The following is a 24,405-nucleotide window of genomic DNA, read 5'->3' on the forward strand; positions in this document are numbered from 1 at the left end:
TTTATCTCTCACAGGACCTTCTATGGGCCGAAACGAATGTTAATTAATTTATTAATTAGCAAATTAATTAATTATCCAATTAATTACAAATTAATTAGATTATGAGACAATTACAATAACTAATAGTCTGCATTGAAGTAATAAAATACCGATTTTTCTATATATTGAATTATTTTTTATCTCTCACAGGACCTTCTATGGGCCGAAACGAATGTTGCCCCCTAAAATTATTCCTTATAAGGCATACATCCCACCAGTTTAGTTCAAAATTGGCGAGTCACACTTCCCTAGTTTCCCTTGTTAGTGTCATGTTTTAGTTTCTGGGGATAACTTTAAATATGCTAATCAATTACTGTTAACTCTTAATTAAATTGCACAATCAGACACAAAACGTACTTTTAATGAAAAAACATATTTTTTTTCTCTACATATTTGAATTCCTGACTCTCAAAATAGGGGTTGTACAAAATTTCATAAATTTGCAGGCTAGGAAGCTATATATATTTGGAGATAGTCCCAAAAAATTGGCCAAATGATGTTGCCGCTGATGTAATTAAGATAACCATAGACAAATTAAAGAGAGCAATACTTAATTTTATTCAGTTGCTAAGCAACCCAGTTCAGAGATTAAAAAAGAATGAAATAATGTTTTGTGACTGCCCAGAAGTCAGTTATTAATAGTTAATAGAAAAACATCTCATAGTTTCTGAGCAATAGACATTTTTTGTAACTTAAACAAGGAAGAAAGGCAAGTAAATCAGGAAGCAATATAAAAGGAATCAGTAAAGAAAAACTTACAAAATTTCAATCTCAGAAAAAACAGCATGAGATATGTTTAATATCTTGATATCACAGTACCTTAAATCTAGTCTGAAAACCAAGAAAAGTAATATGTATCACAAATCATTTAAAATATACATCAAAAAATACAAAAAAACACAAACTTGTTTTAAAAAAATGAAGAAATTGAAATAACTTGCTAGTTAAATTAGAATACGCATTAAACATGGATCAACCAAATTATCAAAAAGTAAAAGCTACAATGCGTAAAAATGAACTAGAAAATGCTTAGAATGCAATTACCTTGTGTCTTTATAATAAAAGTAAAGATGCATGCACTCTATTTATGATTGAGCTTCTTTTTGGTAATTGTTCATAGTTTAACACTCATGGCACTAACTTTATTTTATTTTATAACCGTTGCTGAACAGCCTGCTCAATTTTTGTTAACTCCATAATGTTCAACTCCATAGCTTTATAATTTTGAACCCAACCCAGAAGACAAGGTATCTCCTGGATCAAGTATTGTGAGAAATTTGCCTTCGTGGAAGACTTTTTGATGGAGCTAATCTCACGGTTAGCCCGACGGCAAAGGGACTTTAACCCATGATTCGTCTACCACTGATGATATTTCACGTTAGTACTATGGTCGGAGCAAGCCGGATTAGTATCAACTAACCATTGCTGGGATTCAAAACTGGTTCACCTCATTGGAAAGCGAACACTCTATCCCCTGAGTCATCGCGGCTCTGATTAGAATGTACCAAACACCTTGATTAATTTCTAAAGAAAGTAGCACTGAAGGGAAAATAATATAATTTTTTTAAAGCCTTCTTTTTTGCACTCACTCACTTCCTGGTACTACAGTCTGTCTTGAACAATTGCCTCCCTAACAATTCTAATCTAAAGTACTACGTCTCATATTTTTGTTTTATGCTTAAGTCTAAATTTTTGATGGTCCCATCAAAACATTTTGGTTTATGTTGGTTTCAATGAGATTCATGATGGTCACCATCATCCAACATTTTCCATTACGAGTTCATGGTTTCTGATATGCCAGCAAACTTCCATCATTCCATGATGGAAAATGCTACCTTAATATTATGATAGTTAACCATCAAGAGAAGTTTGATTCTCATGGACTAACAATCCGTGATGGTAAATGATGATTCCAACTATACATTTTCATGATGGTTTAATGGCAATTCTTGTTGGTTCTCATGAATATACCATCAAAACAATTAGTTTGTTTTCCTATGTAGGCTCATCATAAATCAGTCGGAATTCCTACTTTGGGATGATGGTTGTTTATGATCATTCCAACATTTGATTTCTAAGAAACTATTTCTGATGGTTTAACATGAACAAACCATCAAAACAAGTTGTTATTATTATGTTGGACCATCATAACTCAGTTCGAATTCCTACATTGGGGTGATGGTTACTTACGTTGGTTACTATCAAAAATACAATGGTTCATGGTGGAATTATTGATGGTTACTAGATTATGTTGGTTATGTTATCAAGATTATGTTGGTCCATCAATGGAAAACCATCAAAAACCTTGACTTGGGTGATCTCTTATTTTTAAGGTCTCTCTCAACCTAACCAATCCACCTGATCTTCAATTTTTCATATTTTGGTTGAAAAAGGCATTAGCCACTCAAGATATTTTTTGTGCATCACTTGTTATTCATTCTTTCTATTTTCATCATATTATGTCAAGATCAAAGCTTAAAACACCTATCTATCATATTTTTGATAATTAAAGCTTTTTGAATATTTTTTCAATAGTATTGTATTTTCAGCAAGTGTCAATATCTTGACACCTATTTTGGTTGTGAAATTTTTATTTCTTCACATTGCAAAAAAAAGAACTTTACATTTACCCATTATCAAACATGTGCATTGATAAAATGAATCGTTAAAAAGATGAGTTTCAGTGTTATAGGTATGTTAAGAAAAAGTTATGTAAATAGATATATGCGGTATAATTAATTCACAGAAATGCCTGTATTTTTCTACTAATAACTGCTGAGTGTAATTTTCTTTCTTTATATTTAAAGTTTTAACTTTTTCAATAAACAGAGTCGTACATTTTTCTGTGAATTGAATTCTTAATTTATAATAGAGGTCTATAATATCTGAAACTTAATAGGTTGGCTCCTATTTTCAACATTAAAAATGCGTAAATAGAAATCGCGATATTGGATTTTTAAGCCTTGTAAATAAGAATCGCAATGTACGCTATTTAAATCGGCTGAATAACAATAACAACTTTTAAATCAGAAAATTAATGTTTGACAATAAAATCGCGATTTTAAAAAAACACATAAATACAAATTGCAATATTTGATTTCTAAATCTTGTAAATAAGAATCGCAATGTACAATATTTAAATCATGTGAATAAGAATAGCAGTGTGCAACCTTTAAATCAGGTAAATGCGAAAATCAATGTTTGATATTAAAATCGCGCGAATAAGAATTGAGATATTAGCAGATTCTGGACTTGGGATTTTTAAAAGGCTTGTTTGTATTGTTTTTGTTTAGCCATAAGAAATGAACACTTACAAGATTAATTGAATGAGCAAATAAATATTTTCCCTGCTATTTTTTTAATTATTTTGCTTGCTTTCGTGCCAGAAAACAAGTAGCAGCGACATCTGAATTACGAAAATACAAGCTATCTGGCGGATGGGTAAAAATACAGAAAATCTTATTTTCTGAGCATAAAAGCAGAGAAAATAGCTAAAATAAGTAAAAATGCAGAAGGTTCAGCAGCTACAAATTAGTTTGAATTTTCTGTTCAACTTTGAAAATCGGAAATAAATATAATTATTTTATTTCAGGGACTGAATTTTCAGAAAAAGCGTTATATTTATATATATATATAAAAACTAAACTTTTAGAGAATCGGAGTTTTTGATAAAAAAGGCTGAAATTTGAGAGACAAAAGCAAAAAAACTCATTCCTGTATATAATAGTATACAATTAAAAAAAAAAAACCTGAAATTTTAAAAATTTCTTTCAGCCAACTTTAAATTAATTCTTGTATAAAAAGTTAATTTTTAAAAACATCTAGTTAAATTGGAACAAATGCTTGGTTAAATTAAATTTGGGCTGGGTGGCCAGTTTAATTAAATTGATATAATTTTTAAAGAGAACAAACAGCATCACCTCTTTTTAGGTCAGTTATGCATAAAAATCTTTTCCTTTTCATAATTACTTTTACAATGTTAATTTTATCTTCTGAAAATAATGTTTTACAAAATGCTTCTAACAGGGAAGTTTATTGAGATAAGTTATAGCAAAAAATTTTTTATTTAAATAAAATGAAAATTTTGATCTTTGTTGTTACCGGAAATGGGGGCGGCAGAATTTTCAAGTTTAGGGGAGATATCCCCATCAGCCTTAGGGAGGATAGGCACCCCTGGAGCCCAGAATTTATTATGAAGCACAAACAGAAAAGCTGGGTATGACAATGGAGGTTATCTTTTGAGAAGTAAGACTTCTATAAATACAGAGATATTTCTGCAAAACATTTTAAATGAAATTCAAATATTAATTGATTAAATATGGATCATTAATATTTAAAAATGATCAGACGACATGATTAAACATACAGATGCAACTAACCTACTAAAAGATTTACACATTTCTAGAAAGGTAAGTACTAGAACTAGAAAAAAAAATCACAGAAGAGAGAAAAATTTATATGATGTGATGTAACTCGTAGCTATCCATTTTTTCACTTAAAATTTTTTTTTCAAGTACTAAAACCTTCCAATGCTTTAGTGATTTGAGATGACACTAATAGGTTCTAATATTAAAATATATTCGAGAAAAGAACAGATTGATATTTTTGGTAAAGTTTGGGGAAAGCCTTCTTTCAGTAGTAAATTGATTAATGGTAAAACATTATAATACATATCTATATATTTCTTACCTATCTCTTTAAAATGCCAAGAAAAATACAACTACAAACTATGCAATGTAACGTTAAAATAATACCATTAAAAGAAGTATATTTTCATTGTGTAAATATGCTTGGGAAATAAATTGATTTTTGGTATATTACATTTTATAAATGCACGACATTATTGCTCACATCCTTTTAATTTTTCTTCAATGTGCTAATGGGAAGATTTCGGTATTGTGATTTGCAGCAGAATAATTGCTAAGTCTCGACAACTTCTAGACTGTGGTTCGCAAGAAACTTGAAAAGAAAAAGAAATTACACATGGGCAGTAACTTGAAGGCTATACTCGTAGCCATCCAAGGGCAAACTTCTACGTGTTTTTCTTTTAATTGCAAGTTTACAATCCATTTGGTGCCTTGGTGATTGCAGTTGGCAGATCAAGATATTGGAATTACCAAACATATATACCAACGCATAAAGAAGAAAAAAAAAAAGAGAATCGAATGTAGGCAATGTAGTGTTAAAAATATATAATTACAATTAAAAGAAGTGTCAAAATAAAACAAATTTTTGTAACAAACCCAATAATTGTATCATTCACGTTACAGCATCTGCCTGTCACATTTTTATCATATACAGATTGACAGTAAGAATTAACTTTGCTATCCTCAGTTATAAGTGTGTTGTTGCAATGGAAATAAACAGGACAGTCTTCCAACTGCAAAAGAAAAGAAAGCGTTAAAAATGATCGAGAGCGCTGCTATTATTTGGCTTGGCAGTAAGAAAATTAACTTACAGCAAAAGTTTTAGACAAACACAAGATTAAGGTAAATGATATTAAAAATAACATATTATTCATAACTTCTCCAGATAATTTCCTATATTTGCTGGGTTTTATTTCACTAAGTCATCTTACAGTTTTTCATCGCTTCAAGAGATAATCGTAATAACAATTACATGATCGTGTGACAGCTACGTTTGTTTTGTTTTGATCGTAGTTTGTGTAAAAAAAAAAAAATTTAAATATAAGCGTAACTGCGACTGAAATAGGATATTTTATTTTTAAGAAAAGTAGAATTTGCAATGAAGTGAAGTAAAACATTTAGTTTCGCACATTTTCATTTTTTCCAGTTGATCAGTTTTTTCAATTTACTCAGTTGCATTACTTTATTTGTATGTTCAAGCTTATAACTCGTAAATTCAACTTTGTACAGATTTTAAAAGTTGTCAGTACGAACCCAATTTAAAACTGTTTTGTTTATATTTTTCAATCAACTCTTCTGCAGTAATAGGTAGTTTTGTAATAAGAGAATTTATATTAAAACGACTTTCATAGAATTGTTAATTATGACTAAATCGAAACGACAAAAGCTGAAAAAGAAAGGTAGTTTTTTCCAATTATATTAAAAATGTATGGATATCTTCTAAGCAAAATTATTAAATAAATATTCCACGTGTTTGTGTTGAGAATCGATTCAGTGTAATAAAATTTTGTATTTTCAAACTTAGGAGATTTCAATTATACCTGTACTATATATTCTGTTGTTTATCCATTTAATTTAGTTTATCTAAGTTTTATGATATTAATATCATGTAAAACTAAGTGTTTCATTTTAGTGTAATATGTGAATTAAATTTTTGTCTGTAGTATTTGTACTGAGAATATTGTTTATTGAGGTTTTGTTGAAATTTCTATTAATAAAGCTAATTAATATTTCTTCTAATGTTTTGGTTAAATGAGCAGTTTTATCTTTTTGGTAGCAGCGCACCCTACAGCTAAACAATCTTCTTCTACCTTGCAGAAATTATTATTAGGCTGCTGTCTGTTTCTTATTTTATCCCCCCCCCCTGAAAATGCTTTTTATTTGGATGCATTTTTGGTATCACAAAAATTATATAGAATGTATCTGCGAAATTGGAGAATCTCTGCATGTGTATCCGCGCATGCCTTGCTCGCATGCATCTATGATATCTAATTAGGGTAAAGAATATGGTAACCAGAAATGGGATGTTCGCTAAATAGAACGAAAATGATTGCCTAACCAAAAGGTCCCTAGATTCTACGCCTTAACCATAATTTTTCATTGTGGACAGCCAGAGTTTATCAGTATGCTTGATTTCATCTCCACATATTTTGTCAAAATTATAAATTTAATTATGTAACAATCTGCTAATTGATATTTAATTTTGTAAGAGTAATTGATATACAGTGGAGCATCGTTTATACGACGATCACTTATACGACGTTAACATTTATACGACGTTTTAGTGTGGTCCCAAATCATTCCTATTCATTTTAATGTAAAAATATATCGTTTATACGACGCACAGAATCGGTTATACGTCGGTTTTTAGATTTTGTTCACGTTTACTTAATTTTTTATTTTTTCTTGTGTATTTTAAAAAAGGGCGGAATTTGCCAACATGAGTGATACAGAAAAGGGTGCCAACAAGAATGCTTGGATGACGACTGTGATTTTTACTAGATGACTGAAAAAACTTGACAATGTTATGAAGAGGGAAAAAATAAAAATTTTGCTATTCATCGACCAATGTCCAGCGCACCCATCGATACTAATTATTTTGGAAAATGTAAAAGCTCTCTTTTTTCCTGCAAATTGCGCTAGTGCGCTTCAGCCATTAGATTTGGCCGTGATTAGAATCTAAAATTTCATCATAGAAAGCAGTAAGTTCAACTCGCTATTCAAAGCATTGCATTGTAGTGACTAATAGCAAGAAAATATAATTAAAAGTAACATACATTCAAATTGCTCACTGCAATTTTTCTTCTTTGGTTATTTGTTTGTTTTGCTTTGTCTAATTTAGAAATTTATGCAAATCAACACGCTAAACATTAAAATTAACTGAAAACAGAGTTAGTTTCAGTTTTAGAAGTAAAAATCGATTATACGACGTTATCGTTTATACGACGTTTTTCGGTGGTCCCTTCGGCGTCGTATAAACGATGCTCCACTGTAATTAATATTTAGGTTTGATATTTGCAATAAGTAATTTAAATAATTTACCGATTGTTGCATATACTAAGAAATTACCTTTTCTTTCACTCTAAATTACTTTATTTTACAAATAGAGAAAAACACAACTTCTAAAGCGAAATATTAAACTAGAATCTCTACATCTAAACAGGTGCATTATAATACGAAAGTTGTAACATGCTTAGGCTAACCTACTCTAAAGATGTTAATTTTTGCTATCAAAACGTAACACTGATATTATAATGTGGTCCTTTGTTGATTTTTTATTATAGCATACATATAATGATCAAATATTTACAAAGTTGTGAAAAAATAATCAGTCTAGAGTGAGAGGGGATATATCTGTGTCTGTTTGCGCAAACTTACATTGGCAAGGCATGGAAAGTTTTTTTAATAAAAAAAAATTTATTCACAGTTTACCTGGGGTGACTTTGAGTTTGCTCCTTTCTATGAATTTTTTTTCTGTTGTTGTAGTCTAGTTGTCAAAATTGGATCTTTTTTTTTTTTTTTTTTTGCTGCCTGCTAGTAGCAGCACAGAAATCTTGCTGAATCTGAAAAATATAGCATCTGTACCGAAAGCTGGAGTATTTCAATTAGCTGTTTCTTGAAACATATTTCATAGTCATAGGATGGTTAGATTGCAAAAATGCATTAGATGATGGATTCTTAGATTTTGTTACAAAAGTATCTTACTTAGATTACAAGGTTATAGTGATATCTTAAAAGCACGATTAATGACCCACCCACAAGTACAATGAAACTCGGGTGTGTTTTCTTAAAAATAAAAAAAGGAACACTATAAAGCCCGCACTCAAATGTTTTTTTTTTTTATAAAAATAATCAAAATAGAGAATAAGATAAAGAAGAAATAGATTTAAGGATTTTCATATTTATCTTAAATGTATTGATTCTGGAATTTTCAAATCAAAGCTAACTATGAATATATAATTTAAAGAGTAATTCTCAAACTATTAAGAACAATGTTAAATAAACAGTAGTTTAGTTAGTTGGCCTGCAAAAGGCTTACTTTATAACTGAAAAATGAAGCTATAGCTTATGAATGTTTAATAATAAATAGATAAAGCAGAAAACAAGCATATTTCTCTGATCCCAATATTATTATTTTATTTTTACTCAAGGAAAGAATTAATTTAAGAGTTTTTTATTAATACCAGCATGAAAAGATGGTACTGCAATTAAATTAAAACTTTTTTAGTTTAATTCATAACTTAATTTTTTTTTTTTTTTTTTTTTTTCAAAAAAAAGTTTTCTTTTTATTAAATCTCTTTTAAGTTAAAAATTAAATCTAAGGAGTGTTAAACTAAGTAATATCTTAAAAAATCAACAACAAAAAAAGCTCAATAAAATCCACCAAATTGTTTTTTTTTATATATATATTTTTTTTAAAAAACTGTTTTTTTTTTTTAAATATTTTTTTTAAAAAAAAACTCTGTTTAAAAGATTTAAAATAAGATGAAATTCAACCAGATGTCCAGTTGCACAGATTCTATATTTGTATCCTCTTTGTTTAATCATGTTATGATAATCAATCTTGCTTTATTGAGAACAATTTGTCTTTAAAATTCTGTAGAAACTGGTATACTTTTGGAGTTTACGTAGAAGTAGTAAAATAATTAAATCAAAGGTATTTTCTAGTTTTATTTAAATTACAAATATGAAGATAATCAAAATATTGGAATACATGTAAAAAAATTTATAACTTATTTTATATGAAGATAAAGGAAATGTCTCATCATATAAACTTAGACTGTAATCATAAATTTTCTTTTCTATTTTATGCTATTTTTATTAGATGTGAAAATTATGTACATATGCCCTGTGGCAGAATTTTTTCGAGCTATCTGCGCCAAAACTCTAGCACTAATATCTTTTGGCAAGATACTTTTAATAATAAACATATATGCTACTAATTTAAAATAACAAAAGTGTTTACGAAAGAAAAACTATATATTTTTTAAATTGAACTTGTAATAATTTTTTATTCTAATATGGGTGATATTCTTGCATTTTGTTGGGGGAAGGGAAATGCACAAATTACTTCCTTCTTTGCATTTGGTAAATAATCATTTAAAAGAAAATAATTAAAAATCATGAAATCTGTAGTAATCTAATTGCTACTGTCTAATATAACCTATCTAATTGCCGAAAAAAGATCGCAGATGAAATCACGTGAATCAGACTCCTCAAATGAGTGTTTCATTTCCAGATTAGGCTGTTGTAATAACTAATATCGTATAAGAGATATCGAATTTAAGAACTATGGGCAAATCAATAGCAATAACTGCCAAAAATTCGATGGAATTATTTTCTTAATTAGTAAATACTCAAATGCACCATTCGAACTTTCCGTACTCTTTGAAATATTTTGAGATATTTAAAAACCACAGGAAAATCAATATCTATAACAGCCGTAAATTGTATGTCGGTGTGAAAAAAAAAGTGATTATTTAAATGCATGATTCAAATATTCTGTGTAAATTTCTGTAGAAAGGAAATGTAAATTTTTTTGCTTTTTAGAAGAAAAATCTTTCCGCAAGAACTCTGTACTATTCTGCGACAATGTCGCTGTCTTAAAGTGCCTACACACCGAGCGCAACAGCGATGCGAAACACGATTTTTCTCCTCTGTTGCAAGTACCTTCACACCGCATGTGACAACAAACCTGTTTCCCGGCTAGCATATGCGCACTTTTCTTCTGTATCTAGTTTCATAGCTCATTTTATCGTTATATTTTATATTTATTTTACTTTATGATTTCAGTACAAGATTCTTCATAAATTGCCGAAATAAACTTTGCGTCACATTTTTACAAATATTGTATCAATAATTTATACAAAATTATTTGTTTGTTTTTTTATAATTTTTGTCTTATAATTTTGTATACTAATTTTAACACCAGATATGTATAATTTGGTGTTTTGAATAAAATTCGAATGGATTCCCATTCTATAGAACTACAGACTGTCACTTTTTTTCCCCTCTCTCTTTAATACAAAATGGTTTACCTCCTGTTTCAGATCAATGTATTTATTTTATTTTTTTAGTTTAAGCGAAAACTTTACGAGCTTACATAATTTTATCTAAATGTCCAAAATATGTTTTCTTCAAAATCTATAGAGTTTGAAATTTAATTATTTAATACTTGCATATCTATTTTTGCTCTTAAATTTTTTATATTAGGTGCTATCCTAATAGTTTTAATACATAATTTAGTATGAATTTTTTTAACGTTAAGTATATAATGGTCCATGGCTATTTTCATTTATCACTTTCTCAAAATGTTTTTTTTCTCCAATTTTTCAGCAGCAAAAAAACAAGAAGCTGAGTCATTACTGACTGAAAACCAAAAAGAGGATCATTATGTCAAGGCTTTATTAGAAGAGGTAATTACTAATTATTTTAAGGAAAAGCAAATTCCATTTAAAGAGATGTTACTGTATTAGGTTTATTTGTTTTAGAGAAGTGTTTCAAAAAATTTTCTTAGCTAATACCTAGTATTTGATTTGTATTTTAATTTTATTAATATTTTTGTCATTTCATAGATTGATTATTAGATCATTAAAATGGTTAGGTATTAAATTATGTTGCATATATTCATTAAATGGTGTACTATATTTAATTAAAAATATGTTCAAAATGATTCTTTTGTTATATAATATCAAACCAAGACTAAATTTTGTAGTTGCCATCGGGATTAGGATAATTCAATTTTACCAATTATCAGTTTTGTTTAGTTTTCAAAGTTATTTTCTTCTAGTTATTACTATGTTGGTTTTGTTAATTCCAGATAAAAGTTAGTTGATTTTTTAAATTAACTTCATGTTTTTACTTGTTATTGGTAGGATTTTCAGTACAAATTTCAATGATGACCAACTCTTTTGAAGCATGTAATTCCACATCACTTTAAAAAAAAAAAAGAAAAAAAAAATTATAACAAGGTTTGAACCTTTACTTGATACTCATACAGTGCTCTCAAAAGTTAGGAAAAGCCTAAATTTGTAATAAAAAATATATCTAGTCATAGCAGCAAGAACTATTATTTCCCTGAAATTACTCTGCCTCAAAATTATTAAAATAATGTATAAATTTCAAATAGTTAACTACTTATAACAGTTCAGAAATAATTGGTAGTTTTTTTTTTTTTTTTGCAGCTGAGGTAGTGTAAGGTAAAAAATAGTTTAAATTAAACTACCAATCCTATGTATTTTACTAGTATGTGGGATTCAGCTTACGCAGCTATAGCACGTCAGATACTCAAAAGAAAAGAGAGGAAAAAAATCGTAAAGGGGATACGAAAAAGAAAATTATATACAGCAATGGTACTCATTTATTTTTATTCTGAATTTTAATAGCAAAATGAAAGAGTGAAAATAGTTCTGAGTATCAAATTATATTGCTGTTTTTTCTTAATGCAAGAGTATAATTAGTCCTAGTTAAATACTCAGTCCTGTTCCCTCTGTCATTTTCTGCTGTTCTGGGAAAGTTTGCCTATGTCAATAATGTTAAATCATTCCAGATATTACATTTTTTTTAATAACCGTCGTTGAACAGTCGACTCAATTCTAGGTTAACAACTACCAATGTTCAACTCTGTATCCTTGTAATTTTGATCCCAATCCAGAAGACAAGGGAACTTCTGGATATGTGCCCCAGGAGGTATTGATTTGTTATGGGGAATTTAAGGACTTTGTAACCTCGACAGATTTAATGTGCATCAGTCACCATTATTATGGAAGAACACCCTAAAGGCATTTCATGCTGTTCCAAATCAATAAAAAATTTCCTTATTCCTGCCCTTCCTTTGTATTTGAATCAGTTGATAATCTTTTAAACTAAAAGTATAACAGCAGGTTTTCCGATTTCATCTGCACTCATGGGTGCAAGTCTTCCGTCCCCAGGACGGATTTCCGTCTTTCGAAAATGTCCGCGGACGGAAGTAAGACGGAAACAAAACTGACTCAAAGACGGAAATCGGAATTTTTTTTCTGTCCTTAAAAATATTTTTTAGGTCTACGTTATTGGTCTACTTTCTTATGTCCTGTTGTTATTTTATCAAAAGACAGATGAATAAATATTTTTTGTACAGTATTTAAACTTGATGTATTATGGTAAAGCTTTCTTAGACAGTTTGCATATGTCGAGGGGGTATTGCGTATGTTAGGTATTTCAGTCAAAAAATTTTCAGTCTTGGCCTTTTTTCCAACTTGCACCCATGTCTGCACTTGACTCATACACTGACTCACTTCTGATATCTCATATAAATGTCGAAATCCCTTGTTATTCAAATTAAATTTAGTGTTGTATTCTTATAAATTTTTTATTTTTATCATGAAAATAACAGAATTTTTATTATGAATTTAAAAGGCGGAAGCTGAAGTTGACAGTTTTAATTACGATGAAGCAGAGCTTAAATTAAATGAGGCTCTTATTAAAACTCCAACTAACTCAAAGGCTCTTGAGATGTTAGCTGGCGTTAAAATAGAAAAAGGTGAATGGGTTGAAGCTCAATGTGTATCCTTTGAAATGGTTGGGATGTTCTTTATTTTTACTTAGTTTAACATTATATTCAGTAACCTCAATTTTTACTTGTTTAAAAAGTTTTTTTTTTATCAGTATGTTTAGGGCCTTCTAATACTTTATTCTTTTAAAAATGAATATATTGATCTTGCAACTCAAAATACTTGTAATTTATCTTAAAATAGAATTTAAAGATTTTTTTAAAACCAGTTTATAAATACCATAGCTGCCAAATGTACTGTATTTTGTTAGTTTCTTATATTATAATTTTATTTTTTTTAAATTCTTTCTTTGAATATTTTTGATATCTATCTGCATGGTAGTTATTGGGCTTTGTTGATCACTGTGTTAACTTTTCTTAAAAATAATATAATTTTTAATAACTACATGATTTAATAAGCAAAGCTGCAATTAATAAAATGTATTACAAAACAACTACATTAATCAGTAATTTTACTTGCACTAAAAATGTCCTGCCTCTATAGTTAATTGTTAATAGTAATTCTAACATTTGCTTCAATCTTCTTCTGAGAAAATGCTTTGTCAGCAATCTTATAAACTAAAAGTATTTATTATTTGTTCTGATTAATATACTAATACTATGTATTGTTTATTTTATTGCTTCCTTTTATGTGAGACTTTTTTTCTTACTTAACAGCTCTAGTCACTAAGTTTTCTATTTATTTATTTTTTCAAGATTATTACAAAATTTTTCTCTTTGAGAGCTGGTTTTACAATTAATTGTTACTACTTTTAAAAAAAGATATGTCACACAGTATTAATTTTTTTTAGTGCTTTATTTATTTTCAATCAGCTCCATTGTTATTATTGCTGATTATTTTTTAATGCAACTAATGATTTTTTACTATTTCACGATTTAAAATTATTGTTCGCTCCAATAAATCATTAATTTTTGTACATGCTTTGGGTTAATCACGTGTCTTTTCTATGTTTGAAGTTCAGATTCATTTGTTCAAGTAATTGCTCATTTACAATTCAATTTTAATTCATTTTATTCTGTAGAGTAATCATTTTGTTTCTGATTAATTGATTTAGTTTAGAGTGTTTACTACAAAAAATGCATGGTTTAACTTCATCCACTTAAATTGACTTCCATCTGGGTGGTTACTGACAATTTTAAAGTGAAACTAATCATTTTTTTATTATTTCATGTCTCTGTTTTAAAGTTAGTTATTTGTTTATTGATTTATAGATTTTTATATTAGAATTCTAGTAAGTAAATGGGTGCAATGTCATTTCAATCCAAATCATATCTGTTCAAGTAACTGATTATTTTTAGTGCCATTTAATTTCAATCGTAACCCATCTTCATGATTACTGTTCTATACTGGAGGCGTCACTACTTCCAAAAAATGAATCAAGGGAAGGTATCACTTGCTGTGTTCTGAATGATTTGAAGCAGTAAGACTAACCTTACTCTTTTGTTTTCGGTCTTGGCATACAATATATTTAACAATAAATATCTAAGTACGAATGAAGACCAAGCTAATTAACATTTTAGTGTAATTTAATAAACATAACAATAAAAGATGAACAACAAAAGTAGATGAGTTACAAAAGAGAGAAAAGCGCCAAGCGCTTGTATCAAGTGACCGTTCACATTCAAACTGTTCTTGAAAGTTATTGAATCTTATTCGTATTCACTAGGGGGCTCTCACATCTTTCGATGAGACTGCAACAGTTACTGAATTTTGCAAGTTCCGTTCACATACTCAGTGTTAGCAGTAAAAATGAATTTTTACAGATAAATGGGAGGGATTCCTTATTAGAAAAGTAATTATTAAAGCATATGATTTTAAGATTCAAATCCTGTTAATCTAATACTGTATTAGGAACAGTAACAAATTTTGTTTATCTAAATAATGGTAAAAGTTAACTTAGGAAAATAAGACAATCTTTTTAAAAATATACATTATAATCGTTAAAATAAACGTTAATATTCTGTATAAAAGTAAAATATTAAAACAGTTATTTTTTATAAACGAGTAAATATGAAGGGAAGCTTTTAACTTTTTTCTACTATATAAAATTTTATGTGTTTAAATTTAAGCTAATACTTATTACTAAACAATTTTATTGGTCATTTTTAGATTTTAGTTACTTCCTGTTCTTTTCCATTAGAAATATACTTTTTCCTTTAGAAATCCCAACTCTGGTTAAGAATCTGATTTAATAGTGCAATATCTTCGAAAAATTTAATGCAGATTATTGAAAGAAGAAGATAAAATGAATTTAATACCCTTAGAGTTTCATAAACTGTGACACTGCTCTGGGGCCAAATTTCATGTGAAATTTAGCTATATAAATAGGCAATGCTAAAACCTCACTAAAATGTAGGAATGAAATTAAAGTTAAATAATTATCAATAACTAAAGTCTGAAGTTATAATGGTGCCTTCTGAAATTTATCAAAATCGTGCTATTAAATACAAATCTAAATTAATTCAAACTAAAATGTACCAACTTTGTGTGGGTCAATTTTCAAAAATGAATGAGTTACTAGGAATACTTTAATAATACTAGGAATAATTTAATAATTTAATGACTTTTTTTATTATTATTTTTTTTTAAAAAAACATTAAAATTTTTTTATTTCTAATTTAAAAATTAATAACAATAAACAGCAAAATATTTAGAAACAGTCAGAAGTTTAAAATAATTGTTTGTCATTGTTACTAATCGCCCTACCTTCTTTTTTTTCTTAAAACAAAAACATTGCATTTCTCCTTTATTGAATTCAATAAAATTTTAAAGTATTATGTTAAGTAGATCTGTAAAAAAGAAATTTAAATAGGTAATCCCTGTAAAATGTTCCATGTACATTTTCTATGAAAATATTTTAAATTATAAGAAATTCATTACTATTTATTAAGGGTTTTGCTAGGTTTTTAGCTAGTAGCAAAAAAACACAATTTATATCAAACTGAATTACAAAATAAATGAATGAATAGTTAAACGAGTCGATGGATTTAGAAATGTGAAAACAAAGAAAAATTAAAGACATATGGAAAAAAAGGGGGGAATAATAAGTAAAAAAATAACAAACAACAGTTTTTTTAAAAAAAAAAATTTGAAATTTTATTTAAAAAACCAGAAATATATACATATGAGACTGAAATTTGTATGACTTTTAACTATTCAAGTGAAAATCTTGTTTTTCTAAGTAATTCATTGCTTAATGGCTTTTTGCATGTTTTAGTTTTTCTTTACATGAATTATAGCTTTTAAAAAAATGCATTGAACTAATGCCTGATAAGGGATTCTCAAAATATTTTTCAATGGGCCAGCTCTCTGAAGGAGAAGAATCACTAAATTATTACCAAAAGGGTATCGAGATTATACTGAAAGAATTGGAAAATTCTGAAAATATGGAACCTTCTGAGGTATGTTTAATTTGCAGCTTTATTTTTTATGTAGAGTTGTATATATCTGTTGCCAGTAGTAAAAAAAAAATACATATTTTGTACTTAACTACAACTTCAATATCTCGGCATAAAAAAAATCCAATGAACATATACACAGGAAGTTGGTTAAATAGAAATAGAACTATAGTTGGTTAGATTTTTGTCTAAAAAAAAAATCTAAAAGATTTTATATTTATTTGAACTCTATGTTTGAGCTCTAGTTTTCTCATAACTTAAGGTTCCTTATAGCATTAAGCAAATGCTTTAAGGAATCTTTTACTATGTGTGTCATACAATCATATGTTTTAAGAGGTGTCTGTTTTACTTCCAAATATTTTAAATAGTTAAATTTTGAATTCTGTTATAGTGTCTGTTTTGCAATCTTTACTCTTTAGCATTATTTTGTTCTTGTAATTAATATAACAGTGTATTTTAAGTAATTATCAAGTAATAAAATTGTGAAATTATCTTAGAAATCATAGCATATTCACAAAAGGGTCAATTGGGTAATAAGCCATTTTTAGAAACAATAATAATGTGTTTTTAATGACCTGATCGGAAATGGGTATCAAAATTACTTTAACACATTGTTGACTGGTGATGAGTTGAATAATCTTTTTCTGCCCAAACGTTGTTGACCGTTGTTAAACTTTTTTGCACTTGCGATGGTCAAGCAATGCCATCATCGATCAATAACGTTTGGGCCTTTAAATAATGTTTAGAATGTTTTACTTTATTTTTATATTCAATTACGAAATAATAGTCGGTGACATGACGTAGTTTCTGTGTGAAATAGTTAGTCAACAGAGTGTTAAGATAATCTGATGATTTTTAAAAAGCAGTAATCTAAGTGACAATTGAGAAGTGGTAATGAAGAAATAAGAATAAAATATTTTATGACAAGGATCAGGATCAGGAATCCTATTTATTTGTGAGTAATGTATTTTAGAACCTATTGACTAATATGTGTCTACCATCTTTTAGAATAAGAAAGATAAAAGATCTTTAAGTAGAATATTATCAGATGCTTATTGTTCTGTGGCTGAGATCTTTATGACTGATTGTTGGTAAGACATTTTCTGGCTTTAATTTCTTTATTCTTTAACATAATGATTTGTTCTATACATTTTTCTACTTTAACAGGGTGCGTAGCCTTTTTAAAAAGTGTTTAAAGGTGCTTATCAGGAGTGATTTTACCCCAAAATTCCAGATTTTTCATATCCTTCTTCCTGGTCTAAAAATTCTGAGTGGTGATTTGTTTGCGAATTCCACGCTTCTCAATACCATTGATTTGTGCCCAATACCATTGATCCACTAATCAAAACTTATCACCCACCGAAATTTTTGCTCAAATCTAAAATTTAAGGCAAGAGTAAAAACTTAGAGTAATATTTAAAGAGTTCTGGCACCTGAATTTTAATTGTTTAAAATTTTGCCAAATCACGTTATCGAGACGCTTAAAAATTTTCTTTCGCCATTTTCATTTTTTTGGATTTTTGCCATTATTTATATTTGAAACTGCACCGTAATCAACTAATATCACAGTTCATATTCTCGCGATTTTAATATTAAACATCGATTTTTGGATTTACCTGATTTAAAAGTTAGATTGTGAATCGCATTCACTAGATTTAAAACTCGTACATTGCTCTTCATATTCACATGTTTTAAAAATCCAATATTGAGGTTCTTGTAAGAATTATTATTTTTTTTAAATTAGTTACTATAAAAGTGTGATATTCATCATTAGTATGTCATTTAATTGTCAATCTTAGTTCAAAAAATTTTATTAAACATGTATAGCATATGAATTGATGTTTGTTATTACTCATAGAATTTTCAGGATTTTTCACTTTGTAACACTAGCACCCCTGGCTTATTTTCATTTTTTAAAAATCCCTAAAGGTGCTTTTTTTATTGGGTGTTTTTAAAAAATGCTTAATTTTTCTCTTTTCAATATTTGTCTTCTTTACCATGTTGATTTTTGACACATATTATGCAAAAGCGTGTTTTTCCCATTGTTTATTCAACGTTTTCACAATTCATTCAAACACAATGCATTTCGGCGGACAGATGTTCCGTAGCTTATGATGGCACCAATCATTTTGCCTGTTTGATGAAATACATGCGAGTCCGCGTGTGCGTATAGTGAGCTGGATTCAGCGGGAATTATTCTTGCACTATCATGTGCAACTCTGCTGCATTTTGCATTATATTCTCAATTTCAAGCTTCATTTTCCACCCTCTGAAATCAAATTGAAAAATCTCTTTATCATTTTTTAATGGCTAATATAATCAAGAAAGGAGTACTTTGTCAGAAACAAGTTATTTTATCATGATCATGTAAAGTCTGAATATTATTTCGAATTTTGTTAATGTGGTATATAGTACTGAAAAATATTGTTTAGTGCTTAAAAAATACTTAAATATTTTTTGTTGAAAGATTTGGCTACGCTCCCTGTTTAAAATCTGTCAATCACTAGAACAGGGCCGGATTTAAGCTTGGCGGGGCCCTAAGCTACTGAAAATGATGGGGCCCTTTTAAGTTCAATTCTATTTCCATACACCTAAAGTAAACTGTCGTATTTTTTATTGCTGAATATTAACATTATATTATTAAAAATTTGATAATATTGCTTGATTGTTAAATATATTGATTGTGATGGGACTATAATGTAGAGCCTTTCCATTATTACACATATTTTTTGAACGAGGAAAAAAACAGAAACTCATTTTAAGAACATCCTAAGCAGAGAGTAAAGATTTGGCGTGTTAGAAGAACCATTATATGTTTAACAGAGTTTTTTTTTCTTTCTTGAAATTCTGAATCTATGTTATTTGGAATTTTAAATGATTTCTTTTTTTTTCTGAATTGTTTCTTTTTTAAACGTTACATTTCGCTTTGCTGCTCTATGACTTAGAAACATGAAATTATGAATGTGTGTCAAAAATAAGCAAGGAGTTAGAAAGAACATAAGAAAATACAATTTGATTATTAGTTTTATTTTTTTTTATAACCGCCGTTGAACAACCGACTTAATTTGAGTTTACCACTACAAATGTTTAACTCTGTATAATATTGAATAATCACCTTATAATTTTGAACACAATGCAGAAGACAAGAGGTATTGATTTGTTGTGAGAACTTAGAGGACTTTGTGACCACGTCAGATTTAACATGCACCAGTCACCATTTTATACATGGGTATTCTTCGGCCGGCTAGATTCGAAATCCCATTCTCACAAACACGAGTTCAACGCCCTGCCAACCAGGCTTTTCCGGCCAAATTATTAGTTTATTTTATAATAGTCATTGAACAGCCAACCCAATTTCGAGTTTACGATTACTAATGTTCGACTTATTAGACTTCTAATTTTAAACTCAATTCAGAACACAAGGGAACTCCAGGATCAAGTATTGGAAGAAATTTTTGTCTTGGAGGGGGACGTTTTGATGGAACTGACCAGCATTTAAGTTACATGATGATGAAAACCACAAAAGCTTTCCACTGTCAGTCTGACAACAAGGGGACCTATGATCCGTCTACCACGGAGGATATTTTACTTCGGCACAGTGGCTGGTGTAAGCCGGGTGTAGAATTCGTATCGACCAGTCAACACTGGTATTCGAACACAGTGCCCTTGAGTCCATCTTCACTGGGTAATAACTCTGCAGGAGGTACCAATTTTATTGATTTGCCAAATTTTAGTCATTTTCAAAATGTAAATAGAAATTCAATCGTAATTTTTGTAGAATAAAAAGATGGAAATCAACAGTTTTTCCTCTTAATCTGCAATGATTAATCAGAAGCAACCATGAGGGTTAGTGTGCAAAATGAACAGGGGGTGTAACTTTCTAGTTTTTTAAATACTTGTTAAATTATTAGTTTTTAACATGCATACTTTAAAAAAATAAGAAATGCATTTTTCAGTATTAAGAAATAATAATTAAAAACTGTCATCAGCTGGAATAGAACCCGCGATCTCACAGTTTTGTGTTAGATTTCATAATCATCAGCCCCAAATATACACACCTGCCTTGCGGATATTTATTTATTATCATTATTATTTTTTAAATTTAATAAATGAAGTTATTTGGATACTTGACATTCTTGAACTGGATACTTTAAATGCTTGACATTCGTTATTACAGAATGAAAAGCTTGGAAAGACAAATATTAGTTAATATTTAATTAAAGAAAAACCAGTATTGAAATCTAACGAATTGTCCCTGATAAATTTTGTGGCAGTAAGAAAAATATTGAAGCCTGATACATGTCCGGATTTTTGAAACACTTTCTAGTTTTACTATTTAATCAAATTGGTTTCGATGTCTTTCATCCCGCCTGTCTCATTAGTGATTCAGCATATTTCGATATCATTTTTGATTCGTTCTTACTTAATATGAATTTGTTTGCGACAATTAATTTATATATCTTTTTTACTACATTTTTGTGAGGAGTTTAAAAATATAATATCGAGGGCATTAACTGAAGTTAAATTGGCTTTTTTTGTATGCCTCTTTTACTTACATCATCCACACACCCACACGCGACCTACTGCTTCTTAGAAACAGATGTTAAATAGTCTCTTGATCAAATGATGGGACAAAATTTGCCTTTTAAACAAATCAAAGAACTTTTCTACCTTTTAAAATTGTTTATTCTTAAATAATTTATTAATACTCAAATTGTTTAAAAGATATGTTCCTTTTCATTGACAACACAGTTTTATATTTAATCCAGCCATTTATTTATATTTTTTAAACTTATTTTTTATTTGTTTTTATTTTATTAAATTAAATGCACAGATTTAAAATAAAAACAAATCTGCCAAAATTTTATAAATAGTTTCAATTTGCAATTTTAAGAAGTTATTTCAACTTAGCTTTAAAAATTTGAAATCCTTATAAATTAAAAAATTTAGATGCCTTATTAACTTTAAACACATAATAACAACGAAAATCAGGGAGTTAAAAATAGAAACAAGTATGAGCAATAAACAATAAAAGCATAAGCTAACTAAATAAATGAATTTTGTGTACGAAATATAATATTTTACAAATTAAACATAATTCATATTTCGGGGATACATGGAAAATTTGGTAGGAGGTTTGATCAATATTTTTCACATATATATTTAAACATTTGTTTAGCTGATGATCACTTGATTTCAATGCTCTATCAAACAGTATCACATGTTGCTTCTGTCTATTAGCAGTAAGTAAAATTAAGGTAAAACCGCATCTGTTATCTCAATTTCATCCAAAATAATCCAAATCAAGAATTTTGGCAGATGGGCCTGTCAAAGAGGGAATTGAATGGTGGCCCACCATTTAAATAAAGAAAGAAAGGAGTTCACGGATTCATGTACGATTAATTTGGAAAATAACAAATTAAAATCATTTACAATAATTAAGTAAATTAAACAATTAAGCTAGTTAAAACATTTAGGATAATTAAAAGGAAAAAAAGCTTTTGTAATAAATTGGAAAACATATATTTTGCAAAAAAGAAAAGTTAAAATTAAACGAGAAGCTCTTTAACGACAATGAGACACAACGGAAATTTCGAAGCAGAGTGACCCTAAACAAGATTCTCCCACAGCCCTAGAAATTTTTTGCCCAGAAATCAGACAAAAGGGTGTTTCTGTGGACAAAAGAGCCCACAGCAATTTAAAGAAGCTAAAAACATTTCCCACAGTGTAAATTGAGGCGGCTATGTGACTACTCCATGGAGTACCGCTTTTTAGGATCCATGGACTACTCCCATCACTGGTAGCTACGAAAGCTACAGGATATTTTCATCAGTCAAAATTACTTTTTATTGCTCTTTTGGTTAAAAAAGTGAAGAGTAACAATTATTTTATACTTGTAAACACTTCTATTAGATTTTGAAAAGCGTTCGCCTATGTAAAAAAGAAAAAAAATGTATTTTAGGCTTCAGAGGGCTCCAGCTCCGAATAAAACTTTAGAAAAAGAAGGAAAAAGTTGGATCTGGGGGCCCTTGCCGTCTCGGGGCCCCAAGCTACAGCTTATTTAGCTTATACGTAAATCCGGTCCTGCACTAGAATCACTTTTTTGATTGGAAAAAAAATCACTGTTAATCACAAGAAAACAATATATTTTTTTAACCCTATTTTATCTTTCAATGAAATTGCTTTGTGCTTTTAAGGTATTTTTTTGATTTGTAAGAATGTGTCTAAACATTAAGCTTGGAGAGGTGAAATTTCAAGAACACAGTTCTTTTAAAGGAAAAATGCAAAGTGTTTTATAAGCACTATTGTTATCAAGCATGTGTCATTCTTTTTCTTCCAATAGCCTTGTGACCTTAAAGTAACCACTCATATTCTTGACTCCTTTTTTTTTTTTTTTTTTTTAATGCTCTCCACGCAGCAGGAATGAAGTGAAAATTTCTCTGTAGGGGCTTGTGTCTTTAATCCATACCAAATACTTCAGGATGCTTAGCGTTTTTAAGTTCTTTAAGATGCTTATTTTTTATTTTCGATTTTTAAAACCGCTTAGGTGCTTTTTTTATTCAGAGTGAAAAAAAATTGCTTAATTTTCTATCCTTTAAAAAGACATGTTTTCTTGGCCATGTCGATTGTCGTTCTATATTACAAAAAATGCTTAATTTTGACAATTTCCTCTGCAATATTTATCAGAAACTAGTTATTTTTTCATGATTATGTGAAGTTTTTGAAAGTGTTTCTAAATTTTATTGATTTTACATTTTTAAATTTTAGAACTTTAAACAATAGGAAAAATAATTTTTATTACTGCACAGATCCAAATTATGAAAAAAAAAATTTTTGAAAACTGATTAACAATATTTTTTGAGTGCTTAAAAGATGCTTATTTTTGTTGAAAAATCTGGCTATTCACCCTGTACTTATGTACAGTTAAAGCCATGCTATCTAGAATTCACCTAATTAGAAAGCTTAAGTAGCTATTATTGGAAATCAATATTTTTTTTTTCTGGAGATAAATTAGAAGGTTTGAATAAAATAATAATACATTCTCAATAAATGCCACCACTTTTTTAATTCCACTCAATTATAAACAACCATTTAGTTCAGAAATGGTACTGCCCCTTAGTTTTTTTTTTTTTTTTTAATGAAACTTGCCTGTATTTGCAACACATGAAAAAAAATTAAAAACTCATGATAACTTTCATGGAAACCTTAGTTCCTCATTTTACTAGTTTGTCCTGGCCTCTAGTCTTCTTAAACTCTGCACCGAAGTCAAGCATCATTGGCGGCGGTCAGTAAGCGCATGGGTGATCACTTTGATTAACCTGCATAGAGATCGAGTGTGCGGGATATTTGTCCTCTTTAAGCTGTTCTACCGTAAAGTGCTCTACTTCGCACACAGGTCATCTGGGTATCAAGGCAGGTAAGCCATTCAGAATTGCGATGGCATGTCTTCGGATCATCCTCGTGGATGTTCCCCAGACCGTCGCCAATAGCCCATTGTGCAGCTCTAGTTCAATGTAAGTAAAGTACCTACCTACCTTAAACTCTGATATATAAATTTTTGAACCCATTTAAAATTTTGAATAACTTTTATTAGAGATATTGTAACTAAATATGATTTCATTTAGTTTTTCTTAGTTAGCAACGTATCTTAATCAGCTCAGACTTTTATAAACAGACAGTTTTATAAACTTTAGACATCATTGCTTAAATATAATAAACTTTTACATCACATTTTTATAAACTTTATTTAAATCTAAAAAATACACCTAA

General features: G+C 28.9%; 2 protein-coding genes across 3 annotated transcripts in view; one reads left to right on the forward strand and one right to left on the reverse strand.

Moving 5' to 3' along the window:
- The window catches only part of LOC107446558 (all-trans retinoic acid-induced differentiation factor), a 22,857-nt gene extending 17,134 nt beyond the window's left edge, over positions 1-5,723 (reverse strand). Inside the window, exons 1-3 of the mRNA XM_016061235.3 lie at positions 5,498-5,723; positions 5,283-5,419; positions 799-870 (exon numbers count right to left, since the gene is read on the reverse strand). Of these exons, the coding sequence (XP_015916721.1) occupies positions 799-870; positions 5,283-5,419; positions 5,498-5,560 (272 nt within the window). The 5' untranslated portion in view covers positions 5,561-5,723. The remainder of the gene's footprint in view (positions 1-798; positions 871-5,282; positions 5,420-5,497) is intronic.
- Positions 5,724-5,764: 41 nt separating this feature from the next.
- LOC107446557 (uncharacterized) overlaps positions 5,765-24,405 on the forward strand; it is a 44,053-nt gene continuing 25,412 nt past the window's right edge. Inside the window, exons 1-5 of one of the 2 annotated variants that reach the window (XM_016061233.3) lie at positions 5,765-6,085; positions 11,022-11,101; positions 13,083-13,229; positions 16,477-16,638; positions 17,644-17,726. In XM_016061233.3, coding sequence (XP_015916719.1) covers positions 6,049-6,085; positions 11,022-11,101; positions 13,083-13,229; positions 16,477-16,638; positions 17,644-17,726 — 509 coding nt within the window. In that variant the 5' untranslated portion in view covers positions 5,765-6,048. The remainder of the gene's footprint in view (positions 6,086-11,021; positions 11,102-13,082; positions 13,230-16,476; positions 16,639-17,643; positions 17,727-24,405) is intronic. The other variant, XM_016061234.3, reaches the window with a different exon arrangement.

The sequence above is a fragment of the Parasteatoda tepidariorum genome, chromosome 8 (genome assembly GCF_043381705.1).
Source record: "Parasteatoda tepidariorum isolate YZ-2023 chromosome 8, CAS_Ptep_4.0, whole genome shotgun sequence".
In the NCBI taxonomy this organism is placed as follows: domain Eukaryota; kingdom Metazoa; phylum Arthropoda; class Arachnida; order Araneae; family Theridiidae; genus Parasteatoda; species Parasteatoda tepidariorum.